At 40.6% G+C, this 17,682-nt stretch overlaps 1 protein-coding gene across 1 annotated transcript in view; it reads right to left on the reverse strand.

Annotated features, from left to right (window-relative positions):
* Positions 1–17,682, reverse strand: part of LOC121864086 — a 216,359-nt gene that overhangs the window by 62,786 nt on the left and 135,891 nt on the right. Inside the window, exon 3 of the mRNA XM_042362995.1 lies at positions 14,383–14,512. Within this exon, the coding sequence (XP_042218929.1) occupies positions 14,383–14,512 (130 nt within the window). The remainder of the gene's footprint in view (positions 1–14,382; positions 14,513–17,682) is intronic.

The raw sequence follows: 17,682 nt of genomic DNA on the forward strand, positions 1-17,682 counted from the left end.
ATCTTAGCCTCAGTTTAGTTGATATCCATGTATAAATATTGGCTATTTTGCATTCGTAGCAAGTGTGCTGTTTGATCTCTCTCTCTCTCTCTCTCTCTCTCTCTCTCTCTCTCTCTCTCTCTCTCTCTCTCTCTCTCTCTCTCTCTCTCTCTCTAACAATGCGTCCTCGTGCAGTTGTGTTTAATCTTACTTTCAAGCACGATGACTACAAACAAACGTAGCGGAAATGGTAATCTTTTAACACGTCACTCTCCGTTGTTGTCTTCCTCCTCTCACTGATACTGTCCTATAATACAAACATCTATCCTGTCGTGTGTAAGACTGTCACCTGGTCGTCATACCGTCGCACACTTTCAAACAGTGATACTATTTTTTTATTTAATTTTTTTTTTTTTTTAATTAGACATTCATTCTGTAGTGTTGTGCCGTGTGTGTGTGTGTGTGTGTGTGTGTGTGTGTGTGTGTGTGTGTGTGTGACTGTCACCCAACATGTCGGAGCGTCACTGTCGGTTGAAGGTGAAGGTTGAAGCATGTGTCCAGTGTGTCATGTGCGTGGTTGCTTCATCCCTACTAACAACTGTCTCAGTCCCCGTCTTTACTGTGTTATGTATGACGTTCAATTACAGTGCCGCGGTGCCTCAGTTTTCCCCACTGTCTTGTAGGCGACATTTTTCTTCTGTTGAGACAATAACTTTAATCTAGAGTTCCACATTTTCTTCGTCTTTTTAATCTTCTTTCTTGTGTTGCATTTCTTCACTCCCCAGACGAGGCTTTTCTTCTTAAGTGCAATTTTTCTTATGTTTTGCCGAGTTGTTAAGCAGTTATTAATTTCTAGTAATACATAGTTAGTTGTTGCATTACCTAGACGCCTTCAGTGCACGAGAGTTCCAGGAAAAGTCGAGTTGTTTACTTCTAAGTTGGTGGTATTAACGCTCAACAGTGGAACTCTTGGTGGAATTCTTATAACTAGTGCGTGATTGGCTGCAGGGTGACTGGCGGGCGTGGGAGAAGTGCTAACCACCTACTGTCTGGGCTCAAGTCGTAAATGAACCTAACCTAACCTGACCTGACCTAACCTAACCTAACCTAAAGAGAGATTGGTCCCTTTGGGTCGTTGAGTTCCTTGCCCTTAATTAAGGATGATGACTGATGCACTCTCTCTCTCTCTCTCTCTCTCTCTCTCTCTCTCTCTCAATGGTCACTAATACCCGTACAGTGTTCAGACAATTGCATAATATCTTGTACCGTTACATCAATAAGTACATGTCTCGCTGTTGTTGTTTGGGGGTGGGGGATCAATATTGTTTATGTAGTAGAATGGACTCTGAGCGATTGAGACACGCCTGGTAGTGTGTACTGTAGTGCCCCAGTGACATTTAGAACCTTTGTGTTGGACGAATTAATTTATCCCTTTGGCCACGCGTATATGACAAACCTGTGTGATTGAACAATTGTTAAGCTTACCTGTTATTATTATTATTATTATTATTATTATTATTATTATTATTATTATTATTATTATTATTATTATTATTATTATTATTATTATTATTATTATTAATTATTATTATTATTATTATTATTATTATTATTATTATTGATGTTGTTTATATTATTATTACCACATCTTGTTATATTCACTTCTGCTTTAGTACTGATAATATTTCCCATTTCTTTGCTGGTCAAGAATATGCAGCATATACCAGTGATTGACAAAGTTTTACATCTGATTCTTCAAAAAATTTCAAACTTTCTTCTAATAGTTTAATCACATAAAAGCCAAAATATTGGAGTTTCTATTACTAAAGATCAAAGGTCAGAGGTCAGTAATATAATTATTGAAATGTGCTTTATAATGACGATATATCTGTATGTATAAAACAATAGAAGTTTCAACAGGTTAATTTGTGAATTTTATTGGAGTTTTAACTTTTTTTTTAAATTAATCTACCTTGTGATGAATATTTAAAACCTATTTTTGTCCATTACATTTTTCTCATATTTTTTCTGCATTATTATTAATGCTTTTGTATTCATGATCATCTGGTAACTATGTTGAGGGGAAACCTGGTATTTAGGGGTTTGAATATGACTCTCTCTCTCTCTCTCTCTCTCTCTCTCTCTCTCTCTCTCTCTCTCTCTCTCTCTCTCTCTCTCTCTCTCTCTCTCTCTCTCTCTCTCTCTCTCATAGTTGTTGTTTCAGCTGTTAGCTATCCGCAAGAGTAAGTTGCAACCATCCATGTAAAGTAGGTAACAGCATTATTGCAGTGTGTGTATGTGTGTGTGTGTGTGTGTGTGTGTGTGTGTGTGTGTTTCCAGGGAAGGGTGCATATGTCTCCCACACACCGGCAGGCAATAGTGCATGTTACACCTCGCTAACCTAACATAACACGTGTGCTTATATGACACAACACGCCCTTACAAGACACCACACATTTTTACTACCTGACTCATATCACTGGTATTGAACAGTAAACGTTTGTTCATGACACTAGACGTTTTTATACAACACCAGACGTTCATGTATAGATCAACATAACTTAGAAGGTGGCACGAGGCTCTACTCTGCTTAACCAATTCTTCCTGGCTGACACGTTCATTCATGCACTTGTCAAATGTGTCATATGACTTGTCAACACACAGCTGCGGCTACTTGTAACTGACGCCAGAGACTCGACTAAGCCAAGAGTCTTTCATATAAGGCACTAGATGACTTTTATGTGGCACAGGACGTATAATGAACCAGGCATTGTTAGTATGGCACTGAGCTGTCCTGGCACTCATATTAAATATATATACGGATGTTCTCTTATACGACACCAAATACTCACACCATCGTTTCCTCTCGCTGACACACACACACACACACACACACACACACACACATACACAGTGACCCCACTTGTCAAATAGGTCACGCTGCTTGTCAACATCCCACACACACACACACACACACACACACACACACACACACACACACACACACACACACACACACACACACACACACACACACACACACACACATACACAGTGACCCCACTTGTCAAATAAGTCTCGCTTGTCAACATCACACACACACACACACACACACACACACACACACACACACACACACACACACACACATACAGTGACCCCACTTGTCAAATAAGTCTCGCTGCTTGTCAACATTTCACACACACACACACACACACACACACACACACACACACACACACACACACACACATACATACACAGTGACCCCACTTGTCAAATAAGTCTCTTGCTTGTCAACATCCCACACACACACACACACACACACACACACACACACACACACACACACACACACACACACACACATACATACACAGTGATACTTGTCAAATAAGTCTCGCTGTATCAACATTTCACACACACACACACACACACACACACACACACACACACACACACACACACACACATACACAGTGACCCCACTTGTCAAATAAGTCTCGCTGCTTGTCAACATTTCACACACACACACCAATGTTTTCTGAGGAGATGGTGAGTGAACTGAGTAAATAATTGTTTATGTCCTCCGTCACCCCAGGATAGGACTTTAGAATCCATGCCATCCTTACGTCTGTATCCTTCCTTGCATCCGTTCGTCCGTCCGTCCTTGATTCTGGTAGTTGTACACTCGATAAATATAACAAATTACAATGGATTTTAGCCAAACTCACAATATGGATAAACCACAATAAGATCACTAATTAGTTTGATAATTAGGATTTCACGTTAATTATGGATAAAGTTATGGTCTCATGGTATTCTGGTGCTGGCGAGGAAGGACATCCATTCGTCTTGGTTGTGTCTTGGTTGCCTCTTGGTTGTCTCTTGGTTGTCTCTCATCTTTTCGCATATTTATTTAAGTTACTAGTTATGAGTCAAGATTTAATTCCCTCGAGGATAAATGTCGACATAATTCTTCTTCTTTTATTATCAATTTTGTTTTGGGATGAGAAGAAATAAATGAGAAAGAGATGAAAAGAAAAAGAAAGGCTGAGAAGGAGAATAAAAGAGAAAACGATAACAAGAGAGTGTGACAGAGTGAAAGAAAGTTACAAATAGAGATAAAGAAAGGGAATGAAAGAATACCAGAGAGAAAGAAAAATAGAGTCAAAGGGAGGAGGAAACCATGAGAGAGTAAGAGCGAGACAGACAAACAAACAGAGAGAGATAATGAGACAATATGAGACAAAAAGTGAAACACAAACAGAAGAGAGAGATGATAAAAACAACATCAATTTGGTCAGACAAGTTAAAGACAGAGGGAACAAACTCGAGGAGGAGAATGAGGAGGAGGAAGGAGCGTGAGGGGGAGGGAGGGAGGGGGGTTGGAGGTAGGGAGGAGAGGTAGGAGGGAGGGAGGGGGTTGGAGGTAGGAGGGAGGGAGGAAAAGAACAAAAGAAAACAGAGAATGTCTTGAGAAAATAAAATCTTGAATTGAAGAGGTTGACGCGAGGCAGAAAACAGAGACGGCAATTAAAACTTCCATTGCCGTTCACACAACCGAGTAAAGGCAGCACTGGCGGGGCGAAGCTCTATACCGGTGGTAGCTCTCTCTCTCTCTCTCTCTCTCTCTCTCTCAAACCGTTTGTGTGGGTTTTTATTGTGATTTTCTTTGTTTTTCTCATTCACACACACACACACACACACACATACACCTTTCTGTCTGTTTATATAATTAGTTTATTGAACCAGGGAGTGATCCGTATAAAGCCCTACACGTTTTTTTTCCTCTGGTTATTGAGTTGGGTGCAGAAGCTATGAGTTATCCCTGCATGGAGAATAAGTTTAGCAATAGATGTTATAGAGAGCATTAATGAGCTGACGACTTCATCACTCCGGGTGACTTAGCTTCTTCAATATCTGTGTGTGTGTCTGTGTGGTAAACTTGATGATCGAGGTTCGAGAAAGACTTGTAATGAAAGACAGTTGATGAAGTGATACTCTTGAGGACGAGAGAACTGTCCCTCTTCAAGGTCCTTCTACCGTGGAGGAGGAAGTACCCCCCCCCCTTCTTCACTTTCTCCTCCACGGTAGAAGGAGGACATACGTCACATATCAGAGTAGTACCTCGTAAAGTGCTGTACAACTCTTGCTGTTTATGATATACGAGATTAGTTTTGTTTCTGTTGTCTCGTTTACTACAGTATTATGTGCCCTGGAACTCTTGCAGTATCATTTTACCTAAAGAATATTTACTTTATTATTTTCTTACTTTCTTTTACTGGGGGGATCTATATCTCCTCGTCTCTCAAGATACTCCTGTTTTGCATCCAGACCCTCCTTCTCTTTCTCTCCGTCTCTCCCCTCCCCCGATGCTTCTCTCATCGTGTATCTGTCTCTGTGTATGTCTCTCTGTCTCTCTCTCTTTGTCACTATCCACCAGCACCTCGGGACGCTGTGTGTGTGGAGCGGGGAGTCTAAAAGGCCGTTTCTAAAATAGAGTCAGCAAATCATGCCGCCAGACACTTATTTTCCTCGGCCCAGCACCGCACACCCTGGGAGAAACAATTTATTATTTCTTAACAATCTCCATTACCCAGCTGCGCACTAGCCAGCTGTAGGCTAGGCAGCTGTGGTGTGGACTAGCGAGCCACCTGTTGCTAGCTGCTCGTACTTGTGATGTGTAATGAGGGTTGGTTACTGTGTGAAAGGGGCTGTTATTGCCGGTGAGAAGGGTGGTAGTGCAGGAAGCTGAGGTGCTTGGGGTGGATTATCTGGATGTGTGGGGTAACTTACCTAATGTACGTCTATGTAAATCATGAGATGTGGAAATGCATTCTCTGTGCGTGCGTGTATATATATATATATATATATATATATATATATATATATATATATATATATATATATATATATATATATATATATATATATATATATATATATATATATATATATATATGAATTATGTAGTCATTAGCAGGAATTCTAATCGACCAAAAAGTCACAAAAGGCAAGCAAAAAACACGTGAGGAGAGGGAAAAAGTGGAGTTAAATAGACAACAACTGTTATTGAGGCTTCAGGTAATACTTGTGACAAGGATGAACCATTATCGAAATGGAAAATCGCGTGTGTATGTATTCTGATTCTGATTACATTAGACGTAATTATCGAGTTGTATTTGTAACACACAGTCTCTCTCTCTTTCCTGTAAATGTATCATTCTCTTGCCGTTTTCTTATCTCTCTCTCTCTCTCTTCCTTTACCACCTCCACCACAGCTTTTCGCTGGTCAGGTTTAAGCTCTACCACCACCACAGCTCCTCGCTGGTCAGGTTTAAGCTTTACCACCTCCACCACAGCTTCTCGCTGGTCAATATTAAGCTTTACCACCTTCACCACAGCTTCTCGTTGGTTAGGTTTAAGCTCTACCACCACCACAGCTCCTCGCTGGTCTGGTTTAAGCTCTACCACCACCACAGCACCTCGCTGGTCAGGTTTAAGCTCTACCACCACCACAGCTCCTCGCTGGTCAGGTTTAAGCTCTACCACCACCACAGCACCTCGCTGGTCAGGTTTAAGCTGGCCAGACATACGGGAGGACCAAGTCAACGCGTAATTAAACTCGACACTAAACAGAGCAATAAAGTGTAACACTTTCTTGCGGGAGAAAAGCAATTTTCTAGGTAGCCAAAACTGCTTTAAGGAAAGAGAAAACGAAGCTGATATAGAAAGTGGGAAGACGGCACACGGAGAAGGTTATAACGAGTTACCGGTGTTAATGCTTAATGCTTCTGGGAATGGGGCGTGGGTTAATGCTGAGGTGAATATGATATTTAACGCTTTTGTCTTCCTCCTGAGAGGACAAGTCAAGGAAATTATAATATTCTAATCTGCAGTTCTCATCATATCTGGGTGTCGTTATGTTTGTTTTTTATATAATCATCCTGTAAAGTCGGTAACGTTGAAAATGGACAAGATATTATACAGTGGAGGAAAAAGTGACATTAAAACAGTTAAAGGTAACAAAAACTAGGAACAGATAATGAAGAGCTTTCTTGTCAATAAGCATTTTGGTCACGTAACTTAACAGAGAAGGAAAACAATGAGGAAACTCACAAAATTACATGGGAAAAATATTAAAAGAAAACCATTACTGAAAAAGATTTTCGGGTTCAAATAGATTTTCCACCGTAAAAGAATTGCAAAGGCACAATTGTTGGCCTGCAACTTGGACAAATAGCAAAGGCTCAGGTTTTCTGTGTAGCAGGAGTCGATTTATGAAATTATAGTTCAGAACATTATTATGTATAAGGTCGTAATATATATTCATGATTACATCGTATGTAACTAAGGCGGGAGGTAACATAACAGCTGTGTTACCTAAGTTAAATGGAGCCCAGTGGCGAGACTAATAATAATATCTGAAGGAGAGTGTGAGGAGCAGTAGCATTTGTTCTCGTGTCACCAAGTATTTAATTTCCCCTCAGGATGTGTCTCACACTCACTGGTCTGTTTGTGTCACCAACACCCAAGAGAAAGGGATCTGCCCAACACGACAATTTATCTGAAATCACCGAGACTGATGAAATAACAAGATCAAAACTGCCAGCACACCTTGAGTGTTTTTGTTAAGCGAACTCGCTGCTCGATATGATATATTACACTGCAGCCAATACACATGGCAGTGAGAAAATATTAAGGTAACTCTTTCATAATCCTTGTCATATGTTTTTTACTCAAGAATCCCAAAGCTTTCTCATATTTACGATGCAGCCCTCGACGTTGTAAACCAAGGTGGGATTGTTTCTTTCCTCGGTGCTAAGGAATTTGTTACAACTGTCAAAATTGTAAATGACTGTGCTTGAACGAGGAGTCCTTCTGACAACAGACTTCTCCAGACGAACGAAAGAGGATGAAAACAACACGACAAGACAAGGCATGCTGCTGGGACTGTGAGACACACGGAGAGCTACAATCCTGATGTCAGGAGAACTCTCAGACTTATTAAGTTACAAGATGCGTCGTGTTTACCATCTGATGTTGTTCTCACTTATGCAGTATCTTATGCCTAGGTAGTTAAGTTCTCTCCTAAACTATGCCCCCCCCCCCTCCACACACAAAAAACAAAAAAACAAAACAGATCTTTGAACTAATAACTACGATATACGCTCCAAGAATTTATGGATGCCCCATAGTTGATTTGTCCATTTGGCCTGTCAGTGTTTTTCTTCACACAACTCGATATAACCCAACAGGAGCTCGACTGTTCCTATCAACCACACTATGTTGCCCGTTCTTTACTGTCATCTCTACACACTGCTTCTTCCTGACTGTCCATCCAGATTAATATTATTTTTTTACGCATCTTCTTGTGTTATTATTATTATTATTATTATCAGTTTTGTTCTACTACTCTACTCGCTCTGCCAAAGTCATTCGCCAACATCTGTAACTTTTCTACCCAGACGTTATCCACTAGAGCGGCTGACTCACCTTCCATTAGCGTCCATTATCCCCCATTACAAAATTATACACGTTTTTTTATTATTTTTTTCTTTCATGTTTCTTATTTCTTCATCTGAGGAATTATTGACCGACCTTGGCGACTCTACACGACACTGACTCTACGCGACACTGACTAAACGACACTGACTACACGACACTGGCTCAACACGACACTAACTCTATGCGACATTGACTCTACGCGACACTGACTCTACACGACACTGACTGCACGACACTGACTCTACGCGACACTGACTCTACACGACACGGACTCTATACGACACTGACTCTATACGACACTGACTCTACACGACACTGACTCTACACGACACTGACTCTACACGACACTGACTCTACGACACTGACTCGACACGACACTAACTCTACACGACACTGACTCTACACAACACTGACTCCACAACACTGACTCTACACGACACTGACTCTACACGACACTGACTCTAAACTACACTGACTCTACGACACTGGTTGAACGACACTGACTCTACACGACACTGACTCTAAATGACACTGACTCTACACGACACTAACTCTACACGACACTCTACGACACTGACTCCACGACACTGACTCTACACACTGACTCACACGACTCCTACGACTCTACACGACACTGACTCTACGACATCTACACGACACTGACTCTACAGGACACTGACTCTACACTGACTCAACACGACACTGACTCTACACAGCACTGACTCAACACGACACTGACTCTACGACACTAACTACGACACTGACTCACGACACTCTCTACGACATTGACTCTACACGACACTCTACACGACACTGACTCTACACACTTCTACGACACTGACGACACACGACACTGACTCTAAACTACACTGACTCTACACTGACTCTACACGACACTGACTACGACACTGGCTCACGACACTAACTCTATGCGACATTGACTCTACGCGACACTGACTCTACACGACACTGACTGCACGACACTGACTTACGCGACACTGACTCTACACGACACGGACTCTATACGACACTGACTACACTGACTCTACACGACACTGACTCTACACGACACTGGCTGAACGCGACACTGACTCTACGACACTGACTCTACATGACACTGACTCGACACGACACTAACTCTACACGACACTGACTCTACACAACACTGACTCCACGACACTGACTCTACGACACTGACTCTACACGACACTGACTCTAAACTACACTGACTCTACACGACACTGGTTGAACGACACTGACTCTACGACACTGACTCTACTGACTCTACGACACTGACTCACGACACTCACTGACACTGACTCTACGACACTGACTCTACGACACTGACTCTAAACACTGACTCTACACGACACTGACTCTACAGACACTGACTCTACGACACTGACTCTGGACTCACACACAGCACTGACTCAACACGACACTGACTCTACACGACACTAACTCTACACGACACTGACTCTGCACGACACTAACTCTACACGACATTGACTCTACGACACTGACTCTACACGACACTAACTACGACATTGACTCTACACGACACTAACTCTACACGACACTGACTCTACACGACACTAACTCCACACACTGACTCTACGACACTGACTCTACGCGACTCTGACTCTACACGACTCTGACTCTACACGTCACTGACTCTACACGACACTAATTCTACACGACACTGTCTCTACACGACACTAACTCTACACACTGACTACACTGACTCTACGACACTAACTCTACACGACACTGACTCTACACGACACTAACTGTACACGACACTGACCCTACACGACACTAACTCTACACCACACTGACTCTACACGACACTGACTCTACACACACTCTACACGACACTAACTTTACACTCTACACGACACTGACTCTACACGACACTAACTCTACAGGACACTGACTCTACCACTACACTGACTCAACACGACACTGACTCTACACAGCACTGACTCAACACGACACTGACTCTACACGACACTGACTACGACACTAACTCTACACGACATTGACTCTACACGACACTGACTCTACACGACACTAACTCTACACGACATTGACTCTACACGACACTAACTCTAGAGGACACTGACTCTACCACTACACTGACTCAACACGACACTGACTCTACCACTACACTGACTCAACACGACACTGACTCAACACGACACTGACTCTACCACTACACTGACTCAACACGACACTGACTCTACACAGCACTGACTCAACACGACACTGACTCTACACGACACTAACTCTACACGACACTGACTCAACACGACACTAACTACACTACCTTGACATTGACAATCTTAATTTCACTCTTAAGTCATTTCACTCAACCTGTAGAAGCTATGAGTGACATATATATTTAATAACTCACATAAATTCTTCTCTATCATATTTTTCTTTTCTATTTTATTCAGCGGTTGAGATAAATACATACGCTTTATCAGACACTTTTCGCTCATGGTTTATAAGGCAGACACTTCTTCTACACACTCTCTTATTTTTCTTAAACCACACTATCCTTTCTTACCACAATTCTCCCATTAATTAGTACTTTTTACATTCAGTGGTTTTACTAACAGAAAATTATCTTTATTTTTTTGTTGGGGGGGGGGGTATTCATTCGTAATACATTTCTCATTTATGGGGAAAGTAAGCACGCTCTTTGGTACTCATCTGGTACTTTTCTCCCTCGTAAATAATACACACACACACACACACACACCTTCCTCCCACCTTCCTTAATATATTTTGCCGTGATCCCATTCTCCCTTGGCGCTTTGCCATTCTTAAGCTTATTTAAGCCTGCCTCCTCCACCCGTCCTCTTTCTCCTCATATTATTACTTCTTTTTTGTTTTACTTAATATATCTGTATATCTGTATAATTACTCTCTCTCTCTCTCTCTCTCTCTCTCTCTCTCTCTCTCTCTCTCTCTCTCTCTCTCTCTCTCTCTCTCTCTCTCTCTCTCTCTCTCTCTCTCTCTCTCTCTCTCTCTCTCTCTCTCTCTCTCTCTCTGTGTACAGGTATAAGTATAGGTCCAGGTATGAGTACATGTGTAGTGTCAACAATGATGTAAGAGTACTCTTGTCTTGACCCATCTGTTGTTAGAGGTTTGAGACCAGGTGACTGCATGTACGAAACAGTTTAATGTATCAGAATGTTATGTTATTAGTTATACATATACATGATGACTCACCCTCCACATATGACTTAATTAAACGAACCAAACCTATAATAATCAATGCTGACCTGTAGTAACCTAACCTAACCTAACCTAACCTACAGCAACCTTCCTGAAATAAGTATATATTAATCACATTGAAGGGTGTATTAATGTGCGTCAAAGTCAATAGAAGGTCAAACTAATACTAATTTAGTTGCAAGGCAAATTGTACTTGTTCAATTACCATCCAGTGACGAAATCAACATTGGTGTAGAGAAATCTGGACACACACACACACACACACACACACACACACACACACACAGACACACACCCACACACACACAGACGTTTACATTGATAAGATGCTATGTGTCTGAGCAACAGTGTATAATATATTTATGTAAAAGTTGTAATAACAAATACAAAGGCGATGAGGATGTGTCTAATTTAAATAAATTCATCCACGACCTTTTATAACCTGACATCCAATTTCCGACACAATGTGGAGTGGTTTCTTCAGAATAATTGAAATGTCAATCACTACCTTGAAAATACCCCGTTTTTTAGTTTAAAATTATAGCGTTTATAAACTTTGTTTCTGAATAATTGTGTGTGTGTGTGTGTGTGTGTGTGTGTGTGTGTGTGTGTGTGTGTGTGTAGGCATGTGTGTGTCTGTAGGCATGTGTGTGTGTCTGTTTGTGTTTATATGTGTATGATTATGTGCCATGGAGAAAGAGAGAGAGAGAGAGAGAGCTGTAGAGTCAGGCACGGCGCGGAGGTAAAAATATCACTTTTAAAATGAATGACCCCTGACTTTTATTACTGCTGGAGCTGCTTTACCCTTAATACCTAGCATGTGTTTATCTTTTTTTTTGTCCACTTGTTAAAAGAATTGTTGCTTCACACAATAGAAACTCACTTTAGGAGCCATAACACAAAAACAACAGATCTTATGTCTTTTGTTTGTAGGAAATTAAAAGTTTTTGTAGTAAGTTATTTATACTGAAAAAAAAATAAAATAAAAGTTATCACCAGTAAAATACAGAGAAAAAAATGGTAAATATGAACTGTATTGGAGAATAAGTTGAGTGATTTGTATTTTTTCACATTTTAATTCTTATTTCTTATCTCTCTCTCTCTCTCTCTCTCTCTCTCTCTCTCTCTCTCTCTCTCTCTCTCTCTCTCTCTCTCTCTCTCTTTGTTTCCTTTATTATGTGGGTAGATTTTCTTCACTGGCTCTCCACCCTTCTGCGTCCTTGAAAATTAGGATCACTTATAACATCATCACATTACCTCTTCATTATGGCACAAAAGCGTCTCATCCTGTTGCTCATTCCTCGTAAGGTTAGTCCCGTGAGAACCCCCAGTAATTGTTCTATGTAATAAAAGTAGTAAATGGCTTTGGTCAATTACGTTCGATAATTGACCCTCATCTCTTAAGACTAATTACCTGCCTCCCCTCCTGTCTCCTGTCATCCACGTCTTTCTCTACCTGTTGTCCTTCACTACTATTACTACTACTTCTTCTACTTCCTCCTTCCTTTATTCCCATTACGTATGTCTGTTTCCTTCTTTCCGTTGCTCATTTGGTTTCATCACAATTTTCTCCCTTCCTTCCTTTCTTGCTTGTTACCCTTCCTTCCTTCCTTCCTTCCTTCCTTCCTTCCTTCCTTCTTCCTTCCTTCCTTCCTTCCTTCCTTCCTTCCTTCCTTCCTTCCTTCCTTCCTTCCTTCCTTCCTTCCCTCCTTCCTTCCTTCCTTCCTTCCTTCCTTCCTTCCTTCCTTCCGCCCTTTCTTCCCCCTTTCCGCCCTTTCTTAACTTCTTTCTCTCGATACTTCCTTTCTCTTACTCTCTCTCACTCACCACCATTATCTCTCACCCTCTAAGCTCATTAATACTACTGCTACTCTCCCTCTCTCTTTCTCCTCCTACCACTTCCCCTCTCACTCTCGTCATTACCTTCCTTACTCCTCTTAAAGCTACTCATCTTCCTTTCTCCTCCCCTCCTCCCATCTTCTCTCCTCCCATCACTCCCCTCTTACCCCCTCCTTGCACCCCCCTCCCCGTGAAAAGAATTAAGGGAAATAAGACGCACAGTCACCCATTAAAACTGTATCGTAAATTAATTAACTTTGTTACCCTGTACGACGAAAGTTTACCTGTCTGGCTATTTGTTTGAGAAAGGATTCATTTATCTTTATTGATGAGGCTGCCAGCTAAGGCGTTCACTTAACAGCCCAGCTTAAACGTTTCATTTACGCCAAGGGAAGAAGAAATCTAAGCTGTACCTTAAGCTTAATGGTACATTTTAGCCCACAGTCGGTGCCTGCCATGGTGTAATCCTTTAATATCTGGATTTAGTGGTTTCCATTTCCTCTCTCTCTCTCTCTCTCTCTCTCTCTCTCTCTCTCTCTCTCTCTCTCTCTCTCTCTCTCTCTCTCTCTCTCTCTCTCTCTCTATGTTCCCATTTCCTTGCTCTATTTCTCGTGATCTCTTTGAATCTCCGCACTCTGTCATCGTTTTTCACTAAGGGGAGCAACACCTCACAACCCCTGACAAGTCACTCACTCCACTGATATATCTATGAACTGAGACGTGACTCACTAAGACCAGAGGTGCAAAATATTGGCCTGAGTTAGGGACGGGATATATGGTTGAGGTACTATGGGAGACGTCACTCACCTGAGGAAGGGGCGGGTGGTGTGGTTAACGTACCACAACACAAGGCTCACATTATCGTCAGGGTGCCGCGGGTACCTGCAAGGGAGTCTGGCTGTGTCTCCCCGAGCTACGGTCACCGACACCAGTGGTCCTGGAAAGATAAAAGAGAAAGGTTGGTTAAGTTTTCTTAAGTGTGTGTGTGTGTGTGTGTGTGTGTGTGTGTGTGTGTGTGTGTGTGTGTGTGTGTGTGTGTGTGCGCGTGTGTGTGTGTAGATGAAATAGCTATTTTCTACGTTCGCCACAATAGTAAGTGAAATGTGGGTGTTGATGGCCGTAGAGTTTATTGATGCGGTGATAACGTCTACGGTCCTTACAACCCACATTCCACTTAGTATAACAAGTGAAATCCGGGCTGTGGTTACCGAGACTTTTTCAATGCACCACTTAAATTTATATATTGTAATGTATCCTTAGTTTTAACTACTTACCTGCGCCTCTAACTACTTCGGTAAGGGCATATAATAACGAGCTTTTTGATATACGTTGAATATATAATCATCTTTCAGGTCAATACATAGGCCTATTCACTATATATAAAACGATTTCTTGCCTTTATTCCCTGTGTAATCAATAGGTACACCGGTGCTTTACTCTACCTCCTCGTGTGTACAGTCTCATACCCTCAAAGACCGACGCAGCCTGAACTTCCATTACCCAGGCAATTGAGAATGATAACCTCGGTATTTACTTAGAAAATTGCTCGGTTAATTATACTGCCTTGTTACACGTACACTGACCAGCGACGATACTGCTTTTTCTTTTTCGTTTCTCTTTGTCTTTCTTTTTTTTATAATTTATCTTCTTCTGTTTCTTCCTCCGAGGGGTATTATATCTGTTTAATTCTGTAGTACACGTGAGCCCCTTCCCCTCACCTTCCCCACCTCCTCCTCGGACAGTAAACCATGGCTTCTCTTGTCAAAGGTCGTGAGAATGAAGAGACAGAAAATAAATTTATATGAGGTAAATACAGGTGTATGTCAGGCGTATGTTGCGTCACACACACACCTGCAGCCTTTGATCTGTCATAACATTCTTCTTTTTATTTTTTCTCGTTGTGTGACCTTGTCTCAGGGGAAATGTGTACTCTTGTTATCTCTCTTGGTTTAGTTTTATTGAATTTTTAATAGTTCCTACAAAAATTCTTCTTCTTCTTCTTCTTCTTCTTCTTCTTCTTCTTCTTCTTCTTCTTCTTCTTCTTCTTCTTCTTCTTCTTCTTCTTCTTCTTCTTCTTCTTCTTCTTCTTCTTCTTCTTCTTCTTCTTCTTCTTCTTCTTCTTCTTCTTCTTCTTCTTCTTCTTCTTCTTCTTCTTCTTCTTCTTCTTCTTCTTCTTCTTCTTCTTCTTCTTCTTCTTCTTCTTCTTCTTCTTCTTCTTCTTCTTCTTCCTTCTTCCTTCTTCTTCTTCTTCTTCTTCTTCTTCTTCTTCTTCAGCTATTCTTTAAACTTCCTTCTTCTTCTTCTTCTTCTTCTTCTTCTTCTTCTTCTTCTTCTTCTTCTTCTTTATTTACCTTCTTTATTTCTTCTTCTTCTTCTTCTTCTTCTTCTTCTTCTTCTTCTTCTTCTTCTTCTTCTTCTTCTTCTTCTTCTTCTTCTTCTTCTTCTTCTTCTTCTTCTTCTTCTTCTTCTTCTTCTTCTTCTTCTTCTTCTTCTTCTTCTTCTTCTTCTTCTTCTTCTTCTTCTTCTTCTTCTTCTTCTTCTTCTTCTTCTTCTTCTTCTTCTTCTTCTTCTTCTTCTTCTTCTTCTTCTTCTTCTTCTTCTTCTTCTTCTTCTTCTTCTTCTTCTTCTTCTTCTTCTTCTTCTTCTTCTTCTTCTTCTTCCTTCTTCTTCTTCTTCTTCTTCTTCTTCTTCTTCTTCTTCTTCTTCTTCTTCTTCTTCCTTTAACTGTGACGACTATATGGAAGGGAGCCAACTGTATCCTTGTTTATGTATGTATGCATGTATGTACAGGTATGTATGTATGTATTAGTCAGGCCAGGTAAAGTTTCTTCACTGTAGTTTCTGGTCAATATTTTTATAAAACAATTTTATACAACGTATACTTTGCAGGCATTATATAATAGCTTACAACTTAATTATAATAATGTATACGTTTATTATTGTTATAACCTTAGTCGTGCTTTCCACGTGACTCAAAAGAGATTGATCATACCTGCAGCCAGAGCCACATCCTGCAGTCATTACTTAAAATACTTTTATTAATTTAGCTAAATGTATCACAAATATCTAACACAAAACAAATTATATAGTTTAAATTCATGAACAAAAATAAAGGATGAATCAGTGAGGGCAGATAAAATATGGTTCTCTGTTATGTACTTTCTTCTTAGCGTGAAAATGTGTTACCAATATCAAGGTGGAAACATACAGGTGTCTTTTTCCCTGTGGAGTTCCTCTTTCATTATTAATAGATACCATATGATATATTAAACTCCTGTGACCTTAACCTTTGACCTTTTATGACCTTGACTCATAAACTAATGACTTTACATACTAAGTTCTAATGACTTTGCTTAATTTCGCCTTTGAACAATAACCTTTGACATTTTAACTCCAGTCTTGCAAGTATGTTAATTAATAGTTTTTTTGTTTTATTGTTGTTTATTACTGTTTAATTTCTAGCCTCAAAAAGTTAAAGTGTTTCTCTGTGATCCTGATCTTCGACATTTAACAGTAATAACATTTAGCGTGGCAGTCTATGTCTCTAGTGGCGTTTGTTTAATGTGTTTTAACCTCGACAGTTACCACAAGCTATTTTATGGTATCATCACTTTGGCCATTTGCACCCCGGAAAATACAACTTTGCAACTTCGACGTTTTATCACCATAAATTTTGACCTTTGATCTTTTATACCCGAAACTCTGACCCCTGACCCTTTATCCTTAGTGGCCTTGACCTCTGAACTCTTTGCCCCCGTGGCTGGTGCACGTGAAAGAAGAGGGTATAACACTATCTCTAAGTCAAGTTCAGATGCGATATTCAACCTTATATTTTTCATACCGTCAACAAACAAGGCAGGACACAGTGACCCCCACCTTTGACTTCTGAACCCCAGAGGATTGCATGTGTAAAACTTATGGACGACTGAAACTAAAACAAGATTGAAGTTGCCGGATCTTTTGGGTTAAAACTTTTTACACCTCAGTCAGTTTTGTAGAGTCGAAGGTTACATGACCGTATGCACAGTATGGCCCTTTAATGTTAAGTTCATTGGGTCAAGGTGAATTTCAGTGTTGATAACTAGATACTGTTTTGTTTTTTTACCT

The sequence above is a fragment of the Homarus americanus genome, unplaced genomic scaffold (assembly GCF_018991925.1).
Source record: "Homarus americanus isolate GMGI-L3 unplaced genomic scaffold, GMGI_Hamer_2.0 scaffold55047, whole genome shotgun sequence".
Taxonomy (NCBI): Eukaryota; Metazoa; Arthropoda; class Malacostraca; order Decapoda; family Nephropidae; genus Homarus; species Homarus americanus.